At 48.6% G+C, this 22,423-nt stretch overlaps 10 protein-coding genes across 10 annotated transcripts; 6 read left to right on the plus strand and 4 right to left on the minus strand.

Annotated features, from left to right (window-relative positions):
• Positions 1 to 569: 569 nt before the first annotated feature.
• Positions 570 to 1,349, plus strand: BKA55DRAFT_520662 (ankyrin repeat-containing domain protein; the record flags this gene model as incomplete). Its single annotated transcript, XM_046188442.1, has 1 exon — positions 570 to 1,349. One exon carries the CDS (start codon positions 570 to 572, stop codon positions 1,347 to 1,349), a length of 780 nt encoding a protein of 259 aa, XP_046045531.1.
• Positions 1,350 to 2,214: 865 nt separating this feature from the next.
• BKA55DRAFT_694160 (uncharacterized protein) lies at positions 2,215 to 2,804 on the plus strand (the record flags this gene model as incomplete). Its single annotated transcript, XM_046200009.1, has 2 exons — positions 2,215 to 2,491; positions 2,584 to 2,804. The coding sequence occupies 2 exons, from the start codon at positions 2,215 to 2,217 to the stop codon at positions 2,802 to 2,804; spliced, it is 498 nt and encodes a 165-aa protein (XP_046045532.1).
• Positions 2,805 to 2,837: 33 nt separating this feature from the next.
• On the plus strand, positions 2,838 to 3,567 carry BKA55DRAFT_597126 (uncharacterized protein; the record flags this gene model as incomplete). Its single annotated transcript, XM_046196036.1, has 2 exons — positions 2,838 to 3,320; positions 3,388 to 3,567. The coding sequence occupies 2 exons, from the start codon at positions 2,838 to 2,840 to the stop codon at positions 3,565 to 3,567; spliced, it is 663 nt and encodes a 220-aa protein (XP_046045533.1).
• A 168-nt stretch (positions 3,568 to 3,735) lies between these two features.
• Positions 3,736 to 5,840, minus strand: BKA55DRAFT_578095 (S-adenosyl-L-methionine-dependent methyltransferase). The gene is made up of 9 exons (XM_046193663.1): positions 5,428 to 5,840; positions 5,350 to 5,376; positions 5,199 to 5,289; positions 5,106 to 5,147; positions 4,896 to 5,050; positions 4,806 to 4,843; positions 4,609 to 4,746; positions 4,140 to 4,559; positions 3,736 to 4,085 (listed from the first exon to the last, which is right to left on the minus strand). Exons 1-9 carry the CDS (start codon positions 5,470 to 5,472, stop codon positions 4,058 to 4,060), a joined length of 984 nt encoding a protein of 327 aa, XP_046045534.1. The 5' UTR covers positions 5,473 to 5,840; the 3' UTR covers positions 3,736 to 4,057.
• A 297-nt stretch (positions 5,841 to 6,137) lies between these two features.
• BKA55DRAFT_520145 (P-loop containing nucleoside triphosphate hydrolase protein) lies at positions 6,138 to 10,154 on the minus strand (the record flags this gene model as incomplete). Its single annotated transcript, XM_046188393.1, has 2 exons — positions 6,138 to 8,378; positions 8,424 to 10,154. 2 exons carry the CDS (start codon positions 10,152 to 10,154, stop codon positions 6,138 to 6,140), a joined length of 3,972 nt encoding a protein of 1,323 aa, XP_046045535.1.
• A 1,462-nt stretch (positions 10,155 to 11,616) lies between these two features.
• On the minus strand, positions 11,617 to 13,247 carry BKA55DRAFT_543196 (uncharacterized protein; the record flags this gene model as incomplete). Its single annotated transcript, XM_046190563.1, has 2 exons — positions 11,617 to 12,672; positions 12,720 to 13,247. 2 exons carry the CDS (start codon positions 13,245 to 13,247, stop codon positions 11,617 to 11,619), a joined length of 1,584 nt encoding a protein of 527 aa, XP_046045536.1.
• A 1,339-nt stretch (positions 13,248 to 14,586) lies between these two features.
• On the minus strand, positions 14,587 to 16,030 carry BKA55DRAFT_520762 (isoprenoid synthase domain-containing protein; the record flags this gene model as incomplete). The annotated part of the gene is made up of 2 exons (XM_046188453.1): positions 14,587 to 14,748; positions 14,825 to 16,030. 2 exons carry the CDS (start codon positions 16,028 to 16,030, stop codon positions 14,587 to 14,589), a joined length of 1,368 nt encoding a protein of 455 aa, XP_046045537.1.
• A 285-nt stretch (positions 16,031 to 16,315) lies between these two features.
• BKA55DRAFT_578104 (endoplasmic reticulum-based factor for assembly of V-ATPase-domain-containing protein) lies at positions 16,316 to 17,546 on the plus strand. Its single transcript, XM_046193664.1, has 2 exons — positions 16,316 to 16,789; positions 16,839 to 17,546. The coding sequence occupies exons 1-2, from the start codon at positions 16,505 to 16,507 to the stop codon at positions 17,376 to 17,378; spliced, it is 825 nt and encodes a 274-aa protein (XP_046045538.1). The 5' UTR covers positions 16,316 to 16,504; the 3' UTR covers positions 17,379 to 17,546.
• A 120-nt stretch (positions 17,547 to 17,666) lies between these two features.
• On the plus strand, positions 17,667 to 18,971 carry BKA55DRAFT_578105 (uncharacterized protein). Its single transcript, XM_046193665.1, has 2 exons — positions 17,667 to 17,913; positions 17,966 to 18,971. Coding segments are annotated over exons 1-2 (762 nt in total). The 5' UTR covers positions 17,667 to 17,911; the 3' UTR covers positions 18,726 to 18,971.
• BKA55DRAFT_650981 (Emopamil binding protein-domain-containing protein) lies at positions 18,951 to 22,228 on the plus strand. Its single transcript, XM_046197314.1, has 4 exons — positions 18,951 to 19,308; positions 19,359 to 20,860; positions 21,333 to 21,599; positions 21,645 to 22,228. The coding sequence occupies exons 1-4, from the start codon at positions 19,271 to 19,273 to the stop codon at positions 22,097 to 22,099; spliced, it is 2,262 nt and encodes a 753-aa protein (XP_046045540.1). The 5' UTR covers positions 18,951 to 19,270; the 3' UTR covers positions 22,100 to 22,228.
• Positions 22,229 to 22,423: the final 195 nt, after the last annotated feature.

Raw genomic sequence — 22,423 nt, forward strand, 5'->3', positions numbered from 1 at the left:
ATCGTCACAAGCCAAAGACCATGCATGACAGCGCTTAGAACAGTGGGTCTGGATTGAGCTTCAACCGTTTCATGATACCTACAACAAACCATGATGGCCATTACCTTTGCGACAAGCAAGTCATTCGCTCCCTCATACGCTGAGTCCAAGTTAAACCCAGGTAAAACCACGTATTGAAAGCTGCTTTCATGCACCTGTTCTCGAGACTTCCCTCAGGCTCTTGAGCTCCTGTGGAACGAACAGCGGGTAAGCTAAGTTAGTGGATGTCAGCGCAATGTGGGGTCCGCGCCGCCTGTTTCATGAGGAGCTGCTTGCTGCAAGCGGGCGCAGCACTTCCTCGAGTTAAGCTTTCTTGGATCTTACCGTCAACGGCAACTCTGTTGCTTGCTTGTTTCTCTTCCCCTCTTTCATTACCTTTACAACGGCCTCATTTAGCGTTTCCTTTCTCTAACGTGTCATTAACATTATCTATCTTCAGTCCATAAACTGCCTTTCTTTCTTTTGTTCTATTCGACCCTCGTTTTTTCGCGATTGCGTGGCATGATTCTTGACCTCCAATCGCAACCGTCATGACCAGTCACCCTCCATCATGTGAGAGCACCAACTCGAGATCTTCATGCCCAGGACTAACAGTCAACAGGATTGAGCCTTCAATTCGCGTTCGTCGGGCAATTCATGCCAATGATGCGACTCTCCTCCGCCGAATTCTCAAGACACATCCCAATCTTCTCCTCAACCCCGACTCTTCACCATCCGGCCTTTCCAATTCGAACATGCACTTAGCAGCCTCTCTAGGCCACCGCGAAGTTTGCGAAGTCCTCTTACAGCTCGGCCACGAAGATCCCGTCCCTGCACTCAACGAGACCCATCAAACAGCACTGATGCTCGCCTCAGCCGGTGGCCATACCGAGGTTGTCCAACTCCTCTGCGAACACGATAAAACATGTATTCTTCGTCGCGACATTCGAGGTCGCGATGCCGTGATGGAAGCTAGTCTTGGCGGACACGACACTATTGTACAAATCCTCCTTACATTTGTCCCTGGAGGACCTTACGACGCAGTCCGCCGTGCGGACGTGGAAGGAAATACGGCATTACATTTTGCGAGCGGGAACGGAAACCTGTTGGTGCTGCGAACGCTGCTGGCGGCGGGCGCGGATATACATAAGCGCAACATTTGGAACTGGACACCGGCTGCGTACAGCGCTACTGTTCAGGCCGAGGTCTACCTGAAGGGTTTGGTGAATGAAGTTGGGAAGAGACAGCAGCAGCAACAAAAGAGAGAGATTGAGTCGGCTAAGAAGGGAGGCGGAGTTCGGGTCGTCGAAGCTACGAGCGACGAAGACTGATTCAGGCAGAGTTGTTGCCGAATCTGCCAGACTGCGGCTCTTTCATGTCGCCTGATGTGCATCGGATCCCATGACCTGATGTCGACATCGACATCAGCAGAACCGGCTTCACATAGCCAATCATTTCTTCGACTCTAAACAACTGCTTTTTGCCATCTTTCGTCAGTTTTGTCAAATTACTATACTCAGGAAAGCGTCATGGAGTTACTCTGAATTGAATCGATTCACTATGCATCGTCCATCAACTGTTTTTGACCTGCGCCATTCACAACCAACTGTCGCCTGATGTGAGTGGTGTTCCATGTTCACTCACAACTTGTCCTGTCGATCTCATGCATGATCACAACCATTTCAGTTGTTCTGACGAACCAGATATTCACTGCATTTTCCAGGCGGACAGCCACCACGAACCAAGTCAAGTGATTGGATACCAGGCATCAACCGAGCCGTGTGGCAAGTTCATGTGTGACGCACGACACGCTGACAGGGTGTACCATCGTGAGGCTGTGTTCGCCAGTTGCGTATTACATCGCAAGTTGACCTGAATAGCTTTCCTCTGGGGACTTCATCCAATTGTACCCCGCATCGCTATTGTCTGAGAATAACTGCGAGGTTGACGTAACGACTGGTGAATCACTTTCAGCTCATGAGTCTCGTGACTCTGTGAGGATATACTCACGAACAACCCGACGTCTTACCTACACTGCCTCTGCTTTGGACCTGATTCATCGCCAAGACGTGTAGTTGATCATGACCAAGTATCTGTGTCTCTCCAGCATAGATAAACATCTCCATCGTCTACGAACTTCTTCCTGTCAACCAGCCGTCCATCATTCTCCTCAGTTCGTTTTTCAGACTCGTCCTTATGTCCAACTCAAGCCCGGTTCACTGTAGGACTTTTGAGGACGTCCCGCTGCCATATCCTGCTTCCAAGCTGATCATCACCCAACGTCTTGAAGCATCGCGAGAATCACCTTTCTGGGCGTGGATCATTGTTGGTGCATTCTACGACAGACAAGATAACGTCCTCTGGAGCACTGAGATATTTGCTGGTCGACTGGACATCGATTCGGACTCTGAAGACGAGTCTAGTGATACATCGTCTGTGGCGGAGAGTTATACTGAGGAGACAGGTTCTTCAGGTAAACACTGATTCCTAGACGCTGGCTACAGACATTCATACAGAGAATGCTCTATATAAGGCCTTGTCTTCCGCAATTCTGACTCTCCTCAGATATCTTCTCTTCCTTCCAAGACAACTCTTATCATCACAACCAAGCTTTGAACTATCAAGTGCCTCCAGCCCACCAAGTTTACCCATACTGGAATCAATCTCCGCCTTACGCTATACCACCAACTTGGGATCCTACCACTCAAGGTCAAGTTCCCGGCTTTTGGCAAGCATCATTCGATCCGAACGTTCGTCGCTGGGTTCATACCTGGCAATATCTTTGACCCCCTCCCCCCTATCCTCCGCGATCAACCACCATGTCTGGTTGGAACCCAATCAACGGGCGTGACGCTACAGGCTCACGACCAAACTTCTCACCCGTTGGTGCACCAGTCCCATCGCAGGGTCAGCCTTATGTTCCTCATCTTGGTGGTCCTGGCTATAACTTTGGTCTAGCTTCCCCCGCATACGGCTATATGTATCCCGGTGCAGCAGCATATGGCCAGCCCGTTTACGGTTTCCCTCCTCAGGGACCAGTTGCTGGGTTTCAGACCCAGCAGACGTATGCGCACCAGCCCAACGGAACTGGTAACATCCTTCCTCGTCAGGCGCAGCCCCTTCCTCAGATCGATCCCAAGATGCCTGCTGCGCAGATGACTAACTCTTCTGGTGGTGTTGGTTGCGAGCCTGGGTACAACTACTTCTTCCCGGCGAACCATACCAAGGTTCACGTTTTCAAAAGTGACATTCCGCCTTGGCAGTTGCAGGCGAACGCCCAAATCCCTTTTATCGCCTCGCATGTCCCCACCTCGACAAAGCTCGGCGATCTCCTCAAGGGATTCGGGCTGCACCAATCCCTCGGCGAAGAAGAACATCTGTTTCGAGCTGTACAGTGGAGGAAATGGGAAGTGGTACAAGGGGTACTCTTTCACTGGTGATGATAAGGATGAGATCTGCAAGTCCATGGATGACGTTGGCTGGGATTCGTCCAGGACTGGAAACAAGGGAGAGAAGCCTGTTGTCTGCCTTTGGTTCTGCAAGAGCTGAATTGGTTTGATACTGCAAAGTGTGATTTGGGAAAAGGATAGTCGCTCGGCATGGATTTTGTTATTGTTGTTCTTTGCTGGTGGGACGCTACGTACTCATATTTGAGCATTGGAGTTTGTGGTATATGTTGCTAGCTTTGTTACTAGCTATGCAGATCAATTGAGACGTCTGAATTCCTCTCATGATACATATTTCATTGATATCAAAATGAGATGTTGTAGGCCGACGATATCCCAGGTTACGCCAAGATGCTGGTCAGATGTCGTGACGCTAGGATCCCTGTACTAGAGTTTTTGGTTGCATGATCTGCATGAGGTACCAAGTCTATTTCAACGCCGTGTACCGTCGCACGAGAAGAACATGTCCGAGAAGAATTGTATGGTATCACGAAATGGAAATGTTAACTTTGCACAAAAAGAAAGCTGAGTTACATGACCCATCCTCGCGCTCAACCTCACGTTCTCCAACGCTCTCTCGTCAGACCACTGCACTAGGGCTTCCTCCCGTAAATGGAATAACTAAGCTTCGGTTAGTCCTGAAATGTAATAATATGCCCGGAGGGTTCAACTCACATTGGCCAGTAGGCATGGATCTTCTTATCTCCCATAGTCTTCCTCACCTCCGTCAGAAACACAGTTGTATCCTCTACACTCCACCCATGGCCCCTCGTCAGCGCCGCCATAGTAATTGCTTCAAGTCCACTAGAAAAGTTCTCATAACACCAAGCACCAAGCTCTTTATACTTCTTATCCTTCGGCCATGAATTACTCGGCCACCTAAACCTCTCGATCTTGACATCAACGAAGCCAATCTCCGTCATGACATCCACCAGTGCTGGGATATCTACGTAAGGACGGCCGAACCGTTCTGATGCCTCTTGTAGGAGCTTGAGACCTTTGAGAAGTGCGTTATCGGGCTTTACGGTGTCGTCATCGGATTTGATGGTGAGATCTGCTTCTTGGAGCTCGAGGTAACCGCTGGGGGTTAAGTTTCTGAGATTTGGTTAGCGTTTTGTAGTTGAGCTGTGAAAAGGGGGCTTACTGGAAGCATTGAGTGAGGTATTTTTTCCAGTCGCCTATGCAAGATGTCATGAAACGGCTGTGGATGTAGTCAAATGGCTTCGAGTAAGTCCACTCGTCTTCAACATCGTCGATCTCAAAGCTCACGTTAGGAGGAATGCTGGACAGCAGATGTTAGACTATCTGTACATTAGTTCATGCACGGAGATGCAAACTGACAAGCTTGGTTGAATTGGGGAAAGGTCGACGCCGATGACCTAACTTGTCAGCGATGCCAGATGGACGGGAGGAGAGCTCGCATGAACGCACTTCTGCTTCAGGATGTTCATCTGCAAAGTCCATGGCCCAAATACCCGTCCCAGTTCCCAAGTCCAAGACATGATTCACTTTTGCGTCTGGGTAACAAGGTGGCGCGAGGCCAAGCTTATCGCCAAAGGTGAGCAAGAACAGATTATGCTGTAGATCTAGGCACGTAATCAGCAACTGAAGACTAAAAACTGGAGTAGATTCAGGCCATACCTAATCTTTCATTCTCCCTCTCGTCATTCGGCAAGACATACTCTGGGACGGCTGAGTTAGAAAGCGCTGGGCTTGTGAGACAGCTTAACTTACTGCCGTCTTTATACGCATGATATGTTCTCCCGTTTTCACAGCGGTAATTAAAGATTGATTCAGATACACTTGCTGTAGTAGACGCGGAGTCCTAGAAACCAGGTGTGTTAGCAACTGGGATATACCAACGTGGAATGATTGGCTAGCATACCTCACCCAACGTAGACTCATTGTCCTCCTACACCAACATGGTCAGCTCTACTCATAATAACTCACTGTGCTAACTGACCTGCTCATCCGGTACAACAACAGGCTGTTCGTTCGTCTCAGCCATCTTGGCATGAATGAATTGCTTCTGTTGAGATATTAATGCGCTTCAACCATGGGGAGGATGAACTGATTCTTATCGTGTATATGCATGCTTGGCGACGACTGTGATTGGCGAGAGATGTTGCCTGACATTTTGCAAACGCATGTTGGTTGTACTTAAACCGTTGCAATAGACATAGACACAACCAACACAACACCAGGTTCCCCGCCAAGAAAACTTAAAGCCTTTATCGCTAGTGAAAAAAATAACTGGTCTGAAGGCGTCCTAAGTTTATCCTAAATTTACCTAAATCTTTTCATCACTTAGGATAGAGGTCCTAAGTTTTGTGGCTCCCCGAGACCCGCCTCTGCATCAGGAAATGTCACGTGTTGTCGTTTGGAAGAGAGAGAGAGAGAGAGAGAGAGAGAGAGAGAGAGAGAGAGACAGCTTTGTGGTCATTTGTCTCTTGAGTATATAGAGATTGTTCTAAATGATTGAGATATTTGGTGCTTCTTGGCATGGGAACTACTGGCAGACCAGAACCTAAGCAAGCAATGACACGAGTGATGACGATGAAGGATTACGCTTCTTGGTATATGCGCAGGCCCAGTTTGATATGTATTTGTAACTCGAGCTTAAACTTGTGATCTGAAGCGACACTGGGAGGTACCATGCACCAGCCCTCGTCTCTATCCCCTCACACTCTCATCACTCTTCTTCCTCCCCTTCCAATGCGTCCTAGCAATCTTCAACAACCCCCAGGCAAGCAACCTATACACCACCACACAAGCCGCCAAACACGCCACGTTAACAACAGGATCAACATCAAAGTTATACAGCTCCAACACCTGCTGCCCCGTCTCAATCGGACACTTTCCATTCTGCAATCTCTGCTCGTCATTACATGTAAACGTAATATCTCGCAGTGAGTATGGCGCTACAGCTCGTGTGCCGTATCGAATAGGGGAGAGGTAGTTGAAGGCTTTGAAGAGCTCCGGCATGTCGATGGAGAGAATACCAGCCATCGTGTTAGCCAGCGCGAGGAAGACGCCCATGATGTTGACGGCGAAACCGGTGTGGCCGAAGAGTGTGTTGAACATGATGCCCAAAGATTCACCGCATGATACGATTCCAAAACAAGCAAACACCGAAACAAAGTACAGCGTCGCAGTCCGTGGAAGATCAACAGCTATAACCCCCAAAACACCAAAGATCATACAACTTATAATCTCAAACGGCACCTCCAGAATCGTATACGCCGCCAAAAACGCATGCACACTATAAACCCCATCATCATCCTCTCTATAAAACACATCCCGTTCATTCGGATAAATCGCTGTGTTCTGCAACATGCCCACAAAGTAAAACGCACCAATCTCCTGAACAAAACCCATTCTGTTTTGGACGGAGTAGTAATCATTGTCGAATGGGGCGAAGAATAGTGCGAGGACGAGGGCGAGGCCGATTACTTGCATGAGACGGGCGACGATGAGCTCGGGTTGGCGGTAGGTGTTTATTGTGGCGCGGTGGAGGAGGAGGGGGAGGGATGTTGTTATGGGGGCGCGTTTGCGGATGAGGGCGCCAAGTTCGGCGGGGGTTGAGAGGTTGGCTTTGTTGAAGGAGCGGCGTTGTGTTGTGTTCTGGCTGTTGTGCTGCTCAGGGGTATCTTTGATGCCTTCATCCCGAGTACCAGCAGGCTTTTCGTTTGTAGATGAACTCTCTTCTTTCCAATGATCAATGAGATTCTGTACTCGCTTTCGAGACTCCAACTCTCTTCCTTCCTGTTGAAGATCGATAGTGATCATATCGAGTGCAAAGTCAGCTGGGTTGGTATGTGTTGGACACTCGTATCCATGACGCGCAAGATATCCAAGCATATCCTTTCCAGGACCAGAGTAAACCTGCGAACCACCTCTTGCCAAAAGTAATACGTTTCCAAACTCTCTGAACAGATCCGATCGAGCTTGATGGATTGTAAGGATGAGAGTACGACCTTCGTTGGCGAGACCTTGAAGGACTTCCATGATAGAATTCGCAGTGAAAGCGTCCAAACCAGAAGTCGGTTCATCCAAAAGAAGAATACGAGGATCAGTGAGAACCTGCACTGCGATAGAAACTCGTCGTTTCTCTCCTCCAGAAATACCCTTGACGAGTTCACCACCAATGAGATTATCGGCGCAATCCTTTAAGCCCATCTTCAACAGTACATCTTCTGCCCTACGGTTCTTCTCCTCTTTACTCATGAACGACGGTAGACGAAGCCCAGCAGCAAAGCGAAGTGTCTCACGAACCGTAAGCGATGGCAGTAACGCATCATCATCTTGACAGACATAAGAACAAACCGATCGAATGACAGAATCTGAAGGAACAGCGCCGTTGAACGTAAGTTTTCCGGCAGGTCGATACTTAGTCCCCACTGAATTCCGCAGCCTCAAAGCCATTGAGTTGAGAAGTGATGTCTTTCCACTTCCCGAGGGACCCATGATCACATTAAGAACTCCAGCGTTGAACGTCGCATTAACAGGGTTCAAAATCGTCTTTGCTGGTAACCTTTTCCCGAGTTGTGTTCTCTTATCCAAAGCGAGCGAGAATTGGTTGAGTTCTAGATCGATAGCTCGAACGTCGGCAACAGATCGTGCAGTCATCTTTTCCTTTCCAGCCGAAAGATCGGTATCCGAAACTCGAGCGCGAGCAATCGTCATCTCGACTTTGAGAATATGTAGGCCGATGACTGATAGTACCACAAAAAAGATGACGAAGGCAAGGCATACGAGGATAGGTTTCGCAACCCAGTCTTTCGGGAAACCGAGAGACGCCATTACATATGAGCCCGTGTACTGTTTACATCGCGGGTCGGAGTCGTCGCCGAAGGGACAATCGTAGAAGCTTCCTTCGAACTCGTTTCCGCAGTACGCGCTAAAGACGTAGAACTTTGAACGTCAGTATTAGACATTCGAGTAAGTGAGGGAACATACCGTGTAAGTAAGCCACTTGAGCCATCGAACATAGACAGGAAGACTATTGACATTGATGAACATTCCACAAGCCATACTCTGCAGCGTAAAAACCAGATTTGCTATCACACTCGCTCCAGCAAAATGTCTAACCGTAGCAACACATGTCATGGCACACGTAACAGCAATGTACTGGTTCAGAAGAGTGATCGCAAAGAAGGTAAAGAACTTTTCAACATCACGATCAAAACCGGCCATGAAGTAAAAAATAACCGAGAAGAGAAATGGCGCAGCGACATCTTCTGTGACCATCCGTGCGATTCGTCGTGAGAGAACAAAGGGTAGGGCATTGACGCATCCTTCTGAGTTCTCGCGATCGAAAGTGGGAATGTCGAATGTCATACGGTAGACCTCGAAGATCAGGATGAGATAGCCCTGTAGACCGGCAGCTGTGTATAATCCACCCTGACGAGATCGAATGCCAGCTTGGTCACGACCGAGATCGAAGAATAAGTATCCACACACAAGTCCCATAAAGATAGCCTCGGTGAGTGTAGCTGCCATACCGAGAGGATCACGATATGTGACTTTGAGAGTACGATCGGTGAGAACAGTGAGTTGTCGCACAAAACCAGCATGCTCTTCCGCCTTCTTGTCCTTCTTCTTCTTCTTCCCATCGCCAACATCAACAGGATTAAGGGGGGGATGCCGCTTTTGGGTTTCTTGATTCCAAGCACTCTTTAACTGCTCAACTTTCGCAGACGTTTCTTGTTCCAACTCGGGAGTACGATTATCAACGGCCGCAATGTCGATGATGAACTCAGCGGGATTAACAAAAGGCGGGAGTTGAAAACCTAGATCTGCGAACCAAGGAACAGCATCTTTGATTGCACCCGAGAAGACAGGGCTACCTTTTGTTAAAACGATGAGGTTATCGAAAAGATCCCAGATTTCAGAACGAGGCTGATGAATCGTCGTTATGATCGTGCGCCCCTTTTGCGCAAGTGTCTTGAGTGTTCGCACAAGTTGGTATGCACTCGTCGCATCAAGACCGGTAGTCGGCTCGTCGAGGAAGAGAACTGACGGGTTGGCGAGGAGTTGAACACCAATACTCGTTCGTCGCTTCTCGCCACCTGAACATCCGTGATGCTGCGAGTTACCAATCCGTGTATCAGCGCATTCCTTCAGTCCAAGTTCAAGAATAACCTCTTCAACAACTCTATGCCGTTCTTCAGCGGTCGTCGACGGCGGTAATCGCAGATCAGCCGAGTATCTCAACGTTTCCCTAACAGTAAGCGTCGGTAGCAGAATATCCTGCTGCATAACATATGCAGCTCGAACATTGTGAACTCCAACTTTCCCATTAAACGTCGCAACACCCTCTTGACTCAATCTCGAGCTCAGAACTCTTTCAGCGACTGTGTTGAGCAACGTCGTCTTTCCCGAGCCACTACCTCCAATGATAGCTGTCAACGTTCCAGGTTGAAGATCGGCGTTTACAGCGTTAAGTAAGGGCTTCATCTTTGGAGCGGTGCTGAACTTTGACGAGAACAAATCTCCGTATGTTGAGGGTGCAAGCCATGATGGTGCTGTATCAACCGATACGGCCAAGCTGTGAAGTTGAACATGAACGGCTTGCACATCGTCAAGAGAAAGATGGCCTCCAGAAAGATGATGAATGCCATGATCTATCGAAAGATCAGGCGAGCTGGTTCTGTCCATTTTCTCAACGTCGGGATCATGATGCGACATGATTGCAGTTCTTTGTCGTAAGCGCGATCGAAGGCGAAATGTTATCTATTTGTCCAAGCCCGGGACATTATGGCATAAAGAACCGTAAACTCGTGCTTATTATCCAGAATATTCAGGCTGGTTAATCTATGACGCCTAAAAAGAGGAACATGAAGCGAAATCTGACAATCACCACTCGGCGAGAAATCCCACTGCATAAGACCAACGGTCATCTTCCCAAAGAGGTAATTCATAGTCAAGTTTGTATAAACGAGCTCCAAGGTTAATACCCGAGAGGAGGGTCTGATTCGTTGAGGTTGTTCTAGAGTCGGGTGAGGTTTGTGAGTGTGGAGATCGGGGAATGGAAGCGAGGTTGCGGGGGGGGTCTAGGCCGAAGAATTGATCGAGAAGGAGATGGGTTGCGATGCGTGTGATTTGTGGAATTGTGTTGGTGGAGGGTGCATTGTTGCAGACGTGGAGAGCTTGACATCTCGGAGTTGGTCAGTTCCGAGCAAGGATGGATTAAAGAGGGAGGTCAATTCACATGCCTCTTTCATACAAATAATACAATCTCACCGTCAACAAAAAGGATGATATCGTAAGACTCCTTCGCAGTAGTAAGCCCAGCTTGCAGAACACGTCCCTAAAGTCAATCTTACTTGCATAGAATTGACTTCGATCAAGGCTCCCACTTACACTTCGCTTGTCACTCCCATGATCCCTGCAAGAACTTTCGCTAACATGTCCCAAAGAAATCATGTCTAGCGCTTGGCGTCCACATCGGCTGCGAAACGATGCAACCGTCTCTTTCGCCTAAGCCGAGGTTTTTTAAGATTCGATGCGACTTAAGCGAGCTCTTTAACGGTTTTCGCGAGACCAGGTTTATTTCGTATAGCATGATGATACGGTAATCTTTATCCGTTTGAGGATGTTATACGGGGTAGCTAATGAGAACGGTGAATTGAACAATGCGAATGATGCTACGGAATGGAATTGCTTCGGGTGAAGAAGACCCATGATCTTGAGGCTAGAACAAGGGGATGAAGCTAGGGCAGTCAAGGAGCCTACAAAGTCAATGCTGAATTATCGTCAATTAATATAGGTATTTTCGTCATCTGGATCAAGGTCTAGATGCTTCTTATTCCACCAGTCCACACGAACAATAAAGAATAGAAGAATCGACAGCTCTTCAAATGATCGGAGTAGATCCTCCAAATGCCTCACACCAAATAACAAATGCATCGTCAACCCCACAATTTCTCCAAATCATCTTTCTTCGTGCTACACTCAAGACACTCAAGACAAGCTCACATGCACATCAAAGACATCCAATGACGCCACAGTCTCATCAATCTCCTTTCTCATTACTCATGCTATTCAATAACAAAAACACAAAACCAAGAAATAGATAAAATAAAATAAAATACAGTTCTATCCGCCCATCCAAGAACGCCTTAATGCTATCTAACCATCATCAATCATTTCACAGTGTTCGCTTCTCAGTGATACTCTCGCCCAAAGGCTTGCCAACCACAAATCCAGAGTTCGCCGCTCCAAGCTCAAAAACCTTGCTACCACGTAACCAAGTCTCCTTTACACGACCGGTGAATTGATGGCCTTCCCACGGTGAGCAGCGGTTCTTCCATCGCATATCACCTTGTGAAAATGTCCACTCGTCTGCATCGTCGAATACACAGATATCCGCATCCATACCGACTCTAATAGCGCCCTTACGATGCGAGAGACCGACTTGAGCGGCTGTGGCTTGGCAGCAGAGACGCACGATATCAGTGATGCTGGGTGTCTTGGAGAAGTCGCTGCGCTTCTTGGCTGCCGTGTGAAGAATGGGGAGACCAAGACCGACGGATGAGATACCGCCCCAGGCAGCGAAGAAATCACCGCGTTCCTTTTCGGCATTCTGGGCTTCGGAGTGTGTTACGTCGATGCCTGAGTCGTTGTGGGGGATGTTGGGTCGGTCGGCGTCGAGATGTTGAGGGAGGAGCTTGAGTTGGGGTGTGCAGGGTGAGTGATCCGACACAACAGTCTTGATGCATGAGTCCTCAGCGACGAGTTCTTCCCAAAGGCCATCACGGTTCTTGCCCTCTCGAATAGGAGGACAGCACTTGTGTCGAGTGTCACCCTTCTCGATCTCCTCAGCTGTCAGACCGAGGTAGTGGAAGCATGTCTCAGCTGTGATGTTGATGCCTGCCTTGCGAGCTGCCTTGAGGAGAGGAATACATTGGGTAGCGGACAGATGAACGATGTGAAGGTGTAGAGATGGGGCGATGTGTGCTTGGCTGAGAATCTCCTCGATGGCGTATGTTTCGAAAGCAGGGGGTCGGGACTCGAGGAAGGTCTTGTATGCTGTGAGTTCACCGGTGGGAGCTAGGGGAGCTTCTGAGGTCTGAACGTCATCGCCGACGGATTGAGTGATGGGAGGGATCATTTCGGCGTGGAACATGAGCGTGGTGGGGCTGTCCTTGAGAGTCTCCATGGCGAGGGCGATATCCTTGGAAGACACAGCAGGGAACTCATCAACCTATGAATGTCAGCTTGAGACTCGACTTATAAAACAGGAAAACTTACACCAGACTCGATCAAGAATCCCTTAAATCCTCGAACGCCAGCTTCAACAAGAGGTCTCAGCTCATCAGCATTACCCGGAACAACACCACCATAAAACCCAACATCAACCCAGCACTGTCCCCGACTCGCCCTCAACTTCTCCTCAAACCCACTCAGAGTGGTCGTAGGAGGAATAGCATTCAACGGCATATCAACAACAGTAGTTACACCACCACTAGCAGCAGCACGCGTACCAGTCCAGAAGCCCTCCCACTCCGTACGACCAGGCTCGTTCAAGTGAACATGAGCATCGACGAGACCGGGCAGGAGAAGCTTAGGAGTATGGTCGACGTACTCTGTACCAGCGGGAAAACTTGTTGAGGGGAGGACTTCGGGAATGACAGAGATGATCTTTCCGGTGACGGGGCTGACGACGATGGAAGCAGGAGTGATGGCGAGAGAGTCATCGGGGAGAGTGACGACGACTCGAGAGGATACGAGGACGGAGAAAGGACCCTCGGGGTATTGCTCAGTGTTTGAAGTTGTCATGATGGGCAGAAACAGCGTTGATGAACCAAACAGGGGAGGAATAAAGAGAAGGAAAAGAAGAAAAAGAGATCCAAACTCAAAACTCAAACAAAAGATAAAGCTACAGCTTTCCAAAAATCCGGGGAATCCTAGTTTCTATCCCTTTTCGTCCTCGTACTTCTCACTGAGGTCTTTCTCTTATCCCTTATCTCTACACCTGTTGGAGGGGCTGACCACGGGATTGGTGGGGTTGTTTGGCTTCAAAGATAAGAAGACCGCCAGATAAAGATAACGAAGCTAAGATGGAGTGATCGGAGAATTTCCTTATCAAAGAGAACAAGACAATTGGTTCAACGAGTGTTGAAGAAAGCAAAGAGGAAGGGGGAAAAAGCCACCCCCAGAATCCGGGAATGGCCTCGCTCTTAACGAGATTTCTCGGCTCGGGCAAATATCGAATTCATTATTCGATCAAAACCTCAAGTTCTAGTTGCCAGTTCCAGTTCCTGATCCCAGTTCCGGATTCAGGTCCCACTTACAGAAAAGCTTAGCTTATCGAACCTCGAAAAATCCAGAATTTCAGGGTCCATCGGACACTGCCGACGTCCGTCTAGCCAATCAGACGCTGAACCCTTCACGCCGATGGTGATTGAATCGAGTAACCATCGAGTAATGCCATCGCGGGATAGGTAAGTCCCAACGGTGCGGCTTCGGATGAATTCGTTAGTTTTCTTTTTTTCATGTTGGCTGAGGCTATTCGGGGTCTACGAGAAGCACAGTCAGCAGGTGTGTTCTCGTGTTGAGGGCCGAATGACTGCAGAACACGTTTTCATTACTCGATCAAATGCCATCGTCGTGGTGTTGTTGCCGTTAACCCCCGCGGAAGTGCATGATCAAGGTCTAACTGAGGATTACTCGATCACCTAATTCGGCATCAGTCCATCATCACAGTGAGTATTACTCGATCAAAACACCAAGTTCAGCATACACATTCTTCATACCCGAGGTTAAGAAAAGTCTAAACCGTCATCTTAACTCCCTTGCCAAGCTCACGCCCTCTTATGACTTTCTCTCCGTTAGCTTTCAACGTTAAGTACAGGAAATAGTAAGAACAGTATAATCATACATGCATCACTCTCCTGCCCGTCTAGACGTCTCGTTCTGTAACAAAGGGAGTCTAAGCACAATCATACAGTACACCGCCATGCCCAGCTGACCAAACCTTCCCATGACTTTCTACCAAAATGTGGCTTTTTCTTCTTTCCTCCATCATGAAAAAAATAAATAGTGATGCGATGTGATGTGATATTCGTACACGGCGTGTATCCCGCCTTTTCATCTTCCCTACCTTTATGTAGGTCCGTTACTTCTGTCGCTTGAGCGACTTATGCGCCATCTCAATCAATCCATCCTTAGCCTCACTCTCGGGGAATTCCGCAATCGAGGCAATAGCTTTATCCACGTATTCTTGCGCAAGAGCCCTTGTCTGCTCAATACCATCGCTCTGAAGAACCAACTCACGTGCCTGTAGCGTTGTTAGCATGGATTATCTCCAACAAACGTGATTCGTTGGGGGACAAGAATGAATGCAGCCAACTTACCCTTTGTACGTCACCCTCCTGGGCAAACTTGCGGCCAACGAGGGCTCCGAGTTCCGGCATCTGCTTCCAAGCAAATAGCAGTGGTGCCGTCGCGAGACCCAACTCCAAATCTGCCCCCGCAGGCTTACCCAGATCTGATCCGCTCTGTGTATAATCCAAAAGGTCGTCTACCAACTGGAAAGCCAGTCCCAGGTTCCGTCCATACGAGTAAGCTGCATCAACTGTCACAGCATCCGTGTTACCCAGCAAAGCGGCAGCTCGGCAAGACTTTGAGATAAGCGATGCGGTCTTGAGGTAGGTCTTTTGAAGGTAGTATGTGACAGTCTCCTCAGACCACTTGGGATTCCTCTCGTCCCGCTCTGTGTTCTTAAGCTGCATGAACTCGCCCTCTACGAGGTTAGCGATAACAGTAGCCAGCAGCTCGACAACCTCTGGGTTTCGAAGACGAGCCAGCGCAACAGATGCCCTGCCTAGCAAGAAGTCACCTGCCAGAACAGCCATCTTGTTGCCAAACTCCAAATTTGCCGAAGGCGATCCACGTCGAGAAATAGAATGATCGATAACGTCGTCGTGAAGAAGAGAAGCCGTATGAATCAACTCCGTAATTTCGGCAAGTCGTCGCTGGCTGGGAAGAATATCGGAGTTTGCATCGGGGACTTCTTGTTCGAGAGATGATAGAGGCTGAGCAGAGGGATTCACATCGGCAAGGATCTGAGCTGGCGATATCGAAGTGTCGACGCCACGGTGAGTGACTATAGGAGCCGTAGGAGGAGTCTTTGGGCAGAGATATGTAGCTCTGCTCATGAGAAGAACGATCAATGGTCTGACATGCTTGCCCTCAGCCTGGGTATAATATTTGGCAGCACGATCAAGCGAAGGATGACCAGAACCGAGAAGTTTTCGAATGTTTCCCGTGAGAAACTTCATCTCCTTGGCGACGGTCCGCAGAGGATCAACATGCATTGCATCCCTGGAAGCCTTCTTAACAACATTGCCTACAACATTGGAAGCGACTTGAACAGCCGCACCCCAAGCTGAGTCCCTTCGAGGACTAGTATGCAACGAAGCGCTGTGTATCCTCGAGGGAGCTCGACTGATGGTCAATTGTCTGCACAGAGCGCAAGCCGGAGTAGCAGCGTTTGTCCTCGTCCACAAGGCCTGTCTGTTCATAGTGCCGCGCACCACCGAAGCCCCCGGACGGAGCATCGTAGCGCACTTATGTGGATAATTCCCGAACGGTGATTAAATCGAGTGTTATAACGGCATTCGTTAATAATATCGTTTGTGACGTTCGTAGGCGGTGGTAGTCGGGATCGTAATGGCGAGGGAAATTTTGTTCGATGGCTCTGGATTCTCGATTGATCCGATTCTCTAAACTTTTCCAGCTCTAGCTGTGTTCTGCTAAGCCGGGGGGTTTGCGGGTCCGTTCGGCGAGCAGCCGATAACAGCCCGTCAAGAGACAGAATGTGATTGGGTGGGTGGGCTGTGGGGCCGTTGAACTAAGCGTCAGCGGATGAATCGCTACGGAACTGGCCTGGAAATAGATGCCTGTTGATCAAGCTTTGGCCTTTGATACGTTTCAATTAAACATCAACGACAGTTCACGACGACTTCGCAACGATTGAGCCTGTCCGGGCCTTTTGAGCACGATAGTCTTCATAATAAGTGCCACAGAACAACATGGTGCTACTCACAATGACGTCCTCCATTGTAGAGGCGTTATCGATTGTCGAGTTGACGGAAACACCAGAGCTTGAAGATCACGACGAAACAGAGGAAGAATCACAATCACCCACTAAAGAACCTTCATTAGACGACCCAAAACTTGGAAATCCCATATCGCACAGCCAAATAGTCGACCTCTGGAAGCAGTTGAAAGCACAAGGCAACTCAAACTACACCCTCGAACAACTCCTTCGCGGCGCATCCGTCTACATCCCCCCTCCACCTCCCAAACCTGAACCCGTAGGTCATATCGTATCTCCCTCTTCGTCTCTCATACTGACAACTGAAGTCACCCCAATACAAAGCCCTAATGGCCCGTCTCCGCCGCGAAGAAGAAGCCCGCACCTACGACCGAATGATAAACCCACCTCCCCAACACGAAACCTTCAAAGACCACTTCCCCTCCAGCGCCGCCTCCTTCGCCGCCGCAAACCGCCCAACATCCTCCGCAGACATCGGTGACGACGATGTAGCGATGGAAGAAGTTCACAAACAAGTCACGCTGATTATCAACTTCCTCGTCAGTATCGCCGGTGTCGCAGGAACATTATGGGTTACAGCCCGGTGGTGGAGTCTACCGTCACGGTTATTCTTGACGATGGGAGGAAGTATACTTGTTGCTATTGCGGAAGTTGTGGTGTATAATGCGTATATGTGGAAGATGGATCAGGGGAGGAAGAAGCATGGAAAGGTTAAGGAGGTTAGGGAGGTTGTTGAGAGTTGGGTTCTTAGGAAGGATGAGGATGAGAAGAGTGTTTTGATTAAGGAGAAGGATAAAATGGAGGACGGGGTGAGGAAACGAAAGACAGAAGCGAAGGTCGAGATCTAAGCAAATACCGTAATGCTATAATAATTAAACACAAGAGAATGAGGAAGCCAGCTTCTTACTGAGAAATGCGACATTCCCTTCGCATCGATACTGAGGCCTTGTTCACGGCAATTGACAAGTTCGACATGGCCATAATCTTACCTGGACAATATCATGATCATGATTTCGAGCAAAAAGCACGGGCATTGGATAGCAGCCATGATGGGTGATATCATGGCTCAGGGCCCATGTGACTGCGCGCCAGACGCGTCTCGACGCGTCTTCCCAGCCCAGTGGGGGCATCCATCACTTTAATTGTTTTCTCTCCTCGGCACGCCTCAAGTTCGAGGTCAATATTTCATCCATTGTTCATTTAATCTCTTTCTTTCGTTCTTTTCCCAGTCGTCTTAATAGTATATATTCTTTTCTTCTCTCCCGAAATTCCATACGGCATTGAAGTGCGATTTGTTTACGTGCCTCACCCACGCGACAGCAACACGGATTCGGGTTGATATTGGGCAGCATGACAGTTAATTGAAGCGCGAAATCCCAGAATGTATGATCGACGAGCTTTTCTTGCGTCACTGGAAATATACTGACCCAGTTAGGTGTGCAAGCCCAGCGCCATCAGTGCCGCGATCGCGCGTCAAACCATTACGAACATACGGCAAACGAAGCATTCGAGACGACTCACCGAAGGAACCGAATACAAAGAAGCGACGGGTATCATCAGAAGTGACAGATTCTGAATCGCCAGCATCCAAAGGAACAGGCACAGCGCCGCTGAAGAGGGCCAAGGAAGAGGCGAAGAACACGCCTGAATCGACAACAACGAACAAACCCACCACCGAGCCAATCAAGAAGGGATCAATCTTAAACTTCTTCAAACCCGTCCCTCCATCATCTACAGTTACTTCCAGCCCAAAGAGCGACGAACCACAACCCGAATCAACACCCCCATCTTCACCACCGCAACCACCAAGGATAGAACCCCGAAAGAAACCACGCTTACTTCGCTTCCGCGGCACATCAACGCCATTACTAGACGATGATAACACAGGCGATGATACACTAGGCGAGGATACAGAAGCTGAAGACCCCAGCGCAAAGACCTCTCGGCCAGCTGCTCGAGAGAGCTCTTTACAGCGCGAATCGAGCACAAGCGATATAAAACTAGTGAAGAGGGGAAAGCCAAAAACACCAGCTGTACAGACAACACTGAATATATCGTCACAAGCAGCGTTTTCAGAGTGTAAGGTGTGTAACACTGTATGGAATCCGTTGTATCCGGATGATGTGAAGTTCCATACGAAGCAGCATGCGGCGGTGTTAAGGGCGAAGAAGAAAGAGAAGGAGAATGAATTATAGAACTTGATACCCTCATGAATAATGAATTACATTAAATATTGAATCTTGGTGTGTTAGTGTGACTGGATGCAAGGTGATGTTGAACATAGTGGTGAGTTGGTTCACGGCTCATTGGAGATGGCAGATCCCTGCTACGGACGGGTAGGGCTGAACCAATCTGTACCGTAGATCACCGTTACTTTAAGGAAACGGCAGAATACTTGGAACTTTAATCATTAGTGATAAAAATAATTAGGTGAGTTGAGGTTAATTCAGGATAACTTTAAGAACTTAGCAGGCTCTTTAATCTGTTTATTTCCGCCTCTTGATGCAACGATCTCAGTCTATCACCGTTATCTTCAAACCTTCAAAATGCAATTATGCTTAAAAAGCCACAACATAGCCTTAAATCTGACGACGCATTACGGTGAGTCAATGTAACGGATCCTAGTTCATAGCCCACTTCACGGCTATGGGTGGCTGTGCTGATGATGAAATGAATACCAATGCGTCAGCCCAGCATGTAATCTCATTCTCTTCAATAATTTGAGCCTCTCACTTAAATCATGCCAAGAAAAGCAGGGAATGGGTGCATTACATGCCGGTAAGTCTTGGTATTCCACGGTAGTCTGTAGGTTTGGCTAATAGGAGCAGCATTCGTCGTGTAAAATGCGACTTGGCGAAACCTTCGTGTCAAAGATGTTTAAATTCTAAACGTCAATGCGATGGATATCTTCCTGAGGACTCAACTGTTACACGACGCCAACTTGCAGAGGCAGCTCGTCAGATGTCGGTAATTGGGCCGATCTCACAAGCTTTATCTCAGTATCCACGGGATAGGAGTCGTTCAGCGACACCGACGAATCTAACGCTGTTCGATGTGTTTCGGACACTAACAGCGCCGTCGACTGCATCGTTTATCCCATCACAGTTCTGGACGAGGGAGTTACTCCAGCTGGCACATTCTGAACCAGCAGTATGGCATGCTACCCTTGCTTTGGGAGCGCTTCATCAACGACATGAGCTATTCTGGCAAGGCCGTGGGTATCACAGCGGTGAAAAACTCTGGTCGCAGGCAAATGAGAATTATGGCCGTGCGATAACGTGTGCACAAGATGTAAAGGATCCGACACAACTGCTCGCATTGAGTCTTGCGCTTTTGTCAGTTACTAACATGATGGGTCGATGGTCCGAAAGCCAAGTTCACATCATGGCTGGTCATCGTTTGTTAAGTCAAGCAGGACACGGTGCTGAGACATCGAGTGCGGCAGAGATGTTGACGAGGTTGGACTTGATGGCCATGACATTCTCTGACTCGTCGGCTCCATATCCTTATAAGCAGGTGCCGAAAACGGTGTGGATTGATGAGTACATGAAGACCGCGGAGATAAAGAGCTATGGACAAGCTGGGACGGCGTTGTTTGGAATGATGAGAAGACTTATGATGTTGTCCGAGACGACGATAGCGGGGGATGAAGAGGGTGCTGCAAAAGACCTCGCGATGCTGCATCTTACAACCGAGGATCTTATCTCATGGGAGTACAAGATGGCCCAATTCGAGAAGAAGCATCCGAATCCTCACGACGAAATAGGCGCCGTATCCATCAGGTTGTACCACACGATGTTACGCATGTTCCTCTCAGGAGGCGGTTTCGGCCCAGAAACACGATGGGACAGATTCCTAGGCCACTACGAACGCATCCTCACACTCGCAGAAACACTCTGGTCCAACACACCACCATCCCAATTCCAATCCCCTCTATCCCTAGAATCAGGCTTCATCGTGCCCGCCTTCATGGTCGCCCAGCGCTGTCGCCATCCCTGGCTTCGACGCCGTGCAATTAGTTTTCTCTACAAGATCAAGCGACAAGAAGGGATGTGGCACAGCGACGGTGCAGCAGCAGTTGGTCAACGAATCATGGAAATCGAAGGGCAGAAATACTTTGATAGCGATTTAGCTTCTCCGTTAGAAGCTATGGAAGATGTTCCTTGGGAAACTTGGGCGGAGACGGAGGAAATACCGGCGAGGACGAGTTGGGCGGGTATAGAGAGAGTTCCTGAGAGTATGAGAATGAGGGAGACGTTGGTTATGGTCGATGCAGTTGAGAAGAGGGTTGAGTTATCGCTTATAATGAGTTCAGGCGATGATATAGGGAGTTTTGGAGAGGTGAAATCTGAGACTGTGGTGTTTGGATAGAAAAGGGTCAGCAGTAATGACAACAGCGTACGTCGATTTTCGTATTCGAGTGACGCGTTCGTATTCGCATCTTGAACCCCAAGATCACCAAACGGACCCCGAGATTCCCGCCTTCCATCTCGAGATCCATCTATTTTTCTGAGATTATCCAAGATTGGCCAATGGGAGTGTTTGTAGATAATCCTTTGTCGGGAGGATGGAAATGGTTCGATGGCGGATCTTGAGTTTCCGATGTGCCAAGCGGGTAACGGTGTAAGATGTTTGGGTGGAGGAAGGAATAAGGCTGTGGTGAATCAGTTTGTGTAAACTGCAAGCTGAATTTGGTTGGATTATTTAAAGCAGACGTACTCAGCTTCGTCTTACAAACAACAACAACAAACATTTCAGTGATCGCACTTCAACTTCAACATCACCTCTTGCGCAAGACACAGACACAATGGACACTCTCATCGAAAGCGTCAACGCAACAGCGAAAACCCCTCTTCATCCCTTCTGGCCTTTGAACGCTGCGCTTCCTCAATATGCCGCCAACACACTGTCCTCCCGCGCTCTCGTAGCATCCTTCGTTGTCGGTGCGAGCGCCATTCTGGGAGTAACACTCTCACTCATCCAGCAATCGCGACGAACACTATCAAAGACGGAGATATTCATGGCATTGTGGTTCACTCTCTGCGGATGCATCCATTTGTTCTTCGAGGGTATGTCCTCCCATTCTAATATAGGGAATCTTGCTAATGAATAAGGTTACTATGTCGCCAACTTCGTCGACATCTCCAACAGACAATTCCTCTTCGCCCAACTCTGGAAAGAATACTCCCTCTCAGACTCGCGCTACCTCACCCAAGATTCCTTCCTCGTTCCCATGGAAGCCATAACCGCTTTCCTCTGGGGTCCAATGTCGTTCTTCTGCGCATGGAGTATCGTCAAGCAACATCCTCTCCGACACCCTATTCAACTGATCATCAGCGTCGGTCAACTCTACGGCGATGTTTTGTACTTTGGGACTTGCTACTTCAACGAGATTGTTCATAGCATTGTGTACTGTCGTCCGGAGCAGTTTTACTTTTACATGTATTATGTTTTCTGTAATGCGATCTGGATTGTTGTTCCGACGGTTTGTATGGTTCATAGTGTTGTTCAGACGAAGAGGGTTTTTGCGAAGGTGCAGGATGCTGAGAGGGCGAAAAAGGGGATGTAAATGGAGGACGGTGACGGAAGAGAACGGTGACAGGCAGGATGATACCGGGGCAGCGGAGGGTGAAGTAGCCATAGTAGAAGTCACTCTGAGTTCACTTCAACATAACTAATTAATCCCGTTCCTCTTCTCACACACTGTATAGATTATTCGAAGGCGACATACCAACAGTTACGAGAAACCTTGCTCTTTGATCTTCACGAAGCAGGTCTCTTACGGATGATCCCATTAACTGGTAATGCTGGGTTATGGAGTTCTACCGGTTCGCTTTGAGAGTTCTTGATCATGTAACTGGCCTTCGAGACTCCGATTAGAGCAAGTCACCTC

Source organism: Fusarium redolens, assembly GCF_020744475.1.
Source record: "Fusarium redolens strain MPI-CAGE-AT-0023 chromosome Unknown BKA55scaffold_15, whole genome shotgun sequence".
NCBI lineage: Eukaryota > Fungi > Ascomycota > Sordariomycetes > Hypocreales > Nectriaceae > Fusarium > Fusarium redolens.

Bases quoted from the DNA above. Each gene is read 5' to 3' on its own strand.
- BKA55DRAFT_650981 (XM_046197314.1), top strand. From the start codon at position 19,271: ATGCCAAGAAAAGCAGGGAATGGGTGCATTACATGCCG. The intron at 19,309-19,358 runs GTAAGTCTTGGT...TAATAGGAGCAG, and splicing joins AATGGGTGCATTACATGCCG to CATTCGTCGTGTAAAATGCG. The intron at 21,600-21,644 runs GTATGTCCTCCC...CTAATGAATAAG, and splicing joins CATCCATTTGTTCTTCGAGG to GTTACTATGTCGCCAACTTC.
- BKA55DRAFT_578104 (XM_046193664.1), top strand. From the start codon at position 16,505: ATGGTGCTACTCACAATGACGTCCTCCATTGTAGAGGCGTTATCGATT. The intron at 16,790-16,838 runs GTAGGTCATATC...TGACAACTGAAG, and splicing joins CACCTCCCAAACCTGAACCC to TCACCCCAATACAAAGCCCT.
- BKA55DRAFT_578095 (XM_046193663.1), bottom strand. From the start codon at position 5,472: ATGGCTGAGACGAACGAACAGCCTGTTGTTGTACCGGATGAGCAG. The intron at 4,747-4,805 runs GTCAGTTTGCAT...TCTGCTGTCCAG, and splicing joins TCCCCAATTCAACCAAGCTT to CATTCCTCCTAACGTGAGCT. The intron at 4,086-4,139 runs GTGAGTTGAACC...ACCGAAGCTTAG, and splicing joins ATCCATGCCTACTGGCCAAT to TTATTCCATTTACGGGAGGA.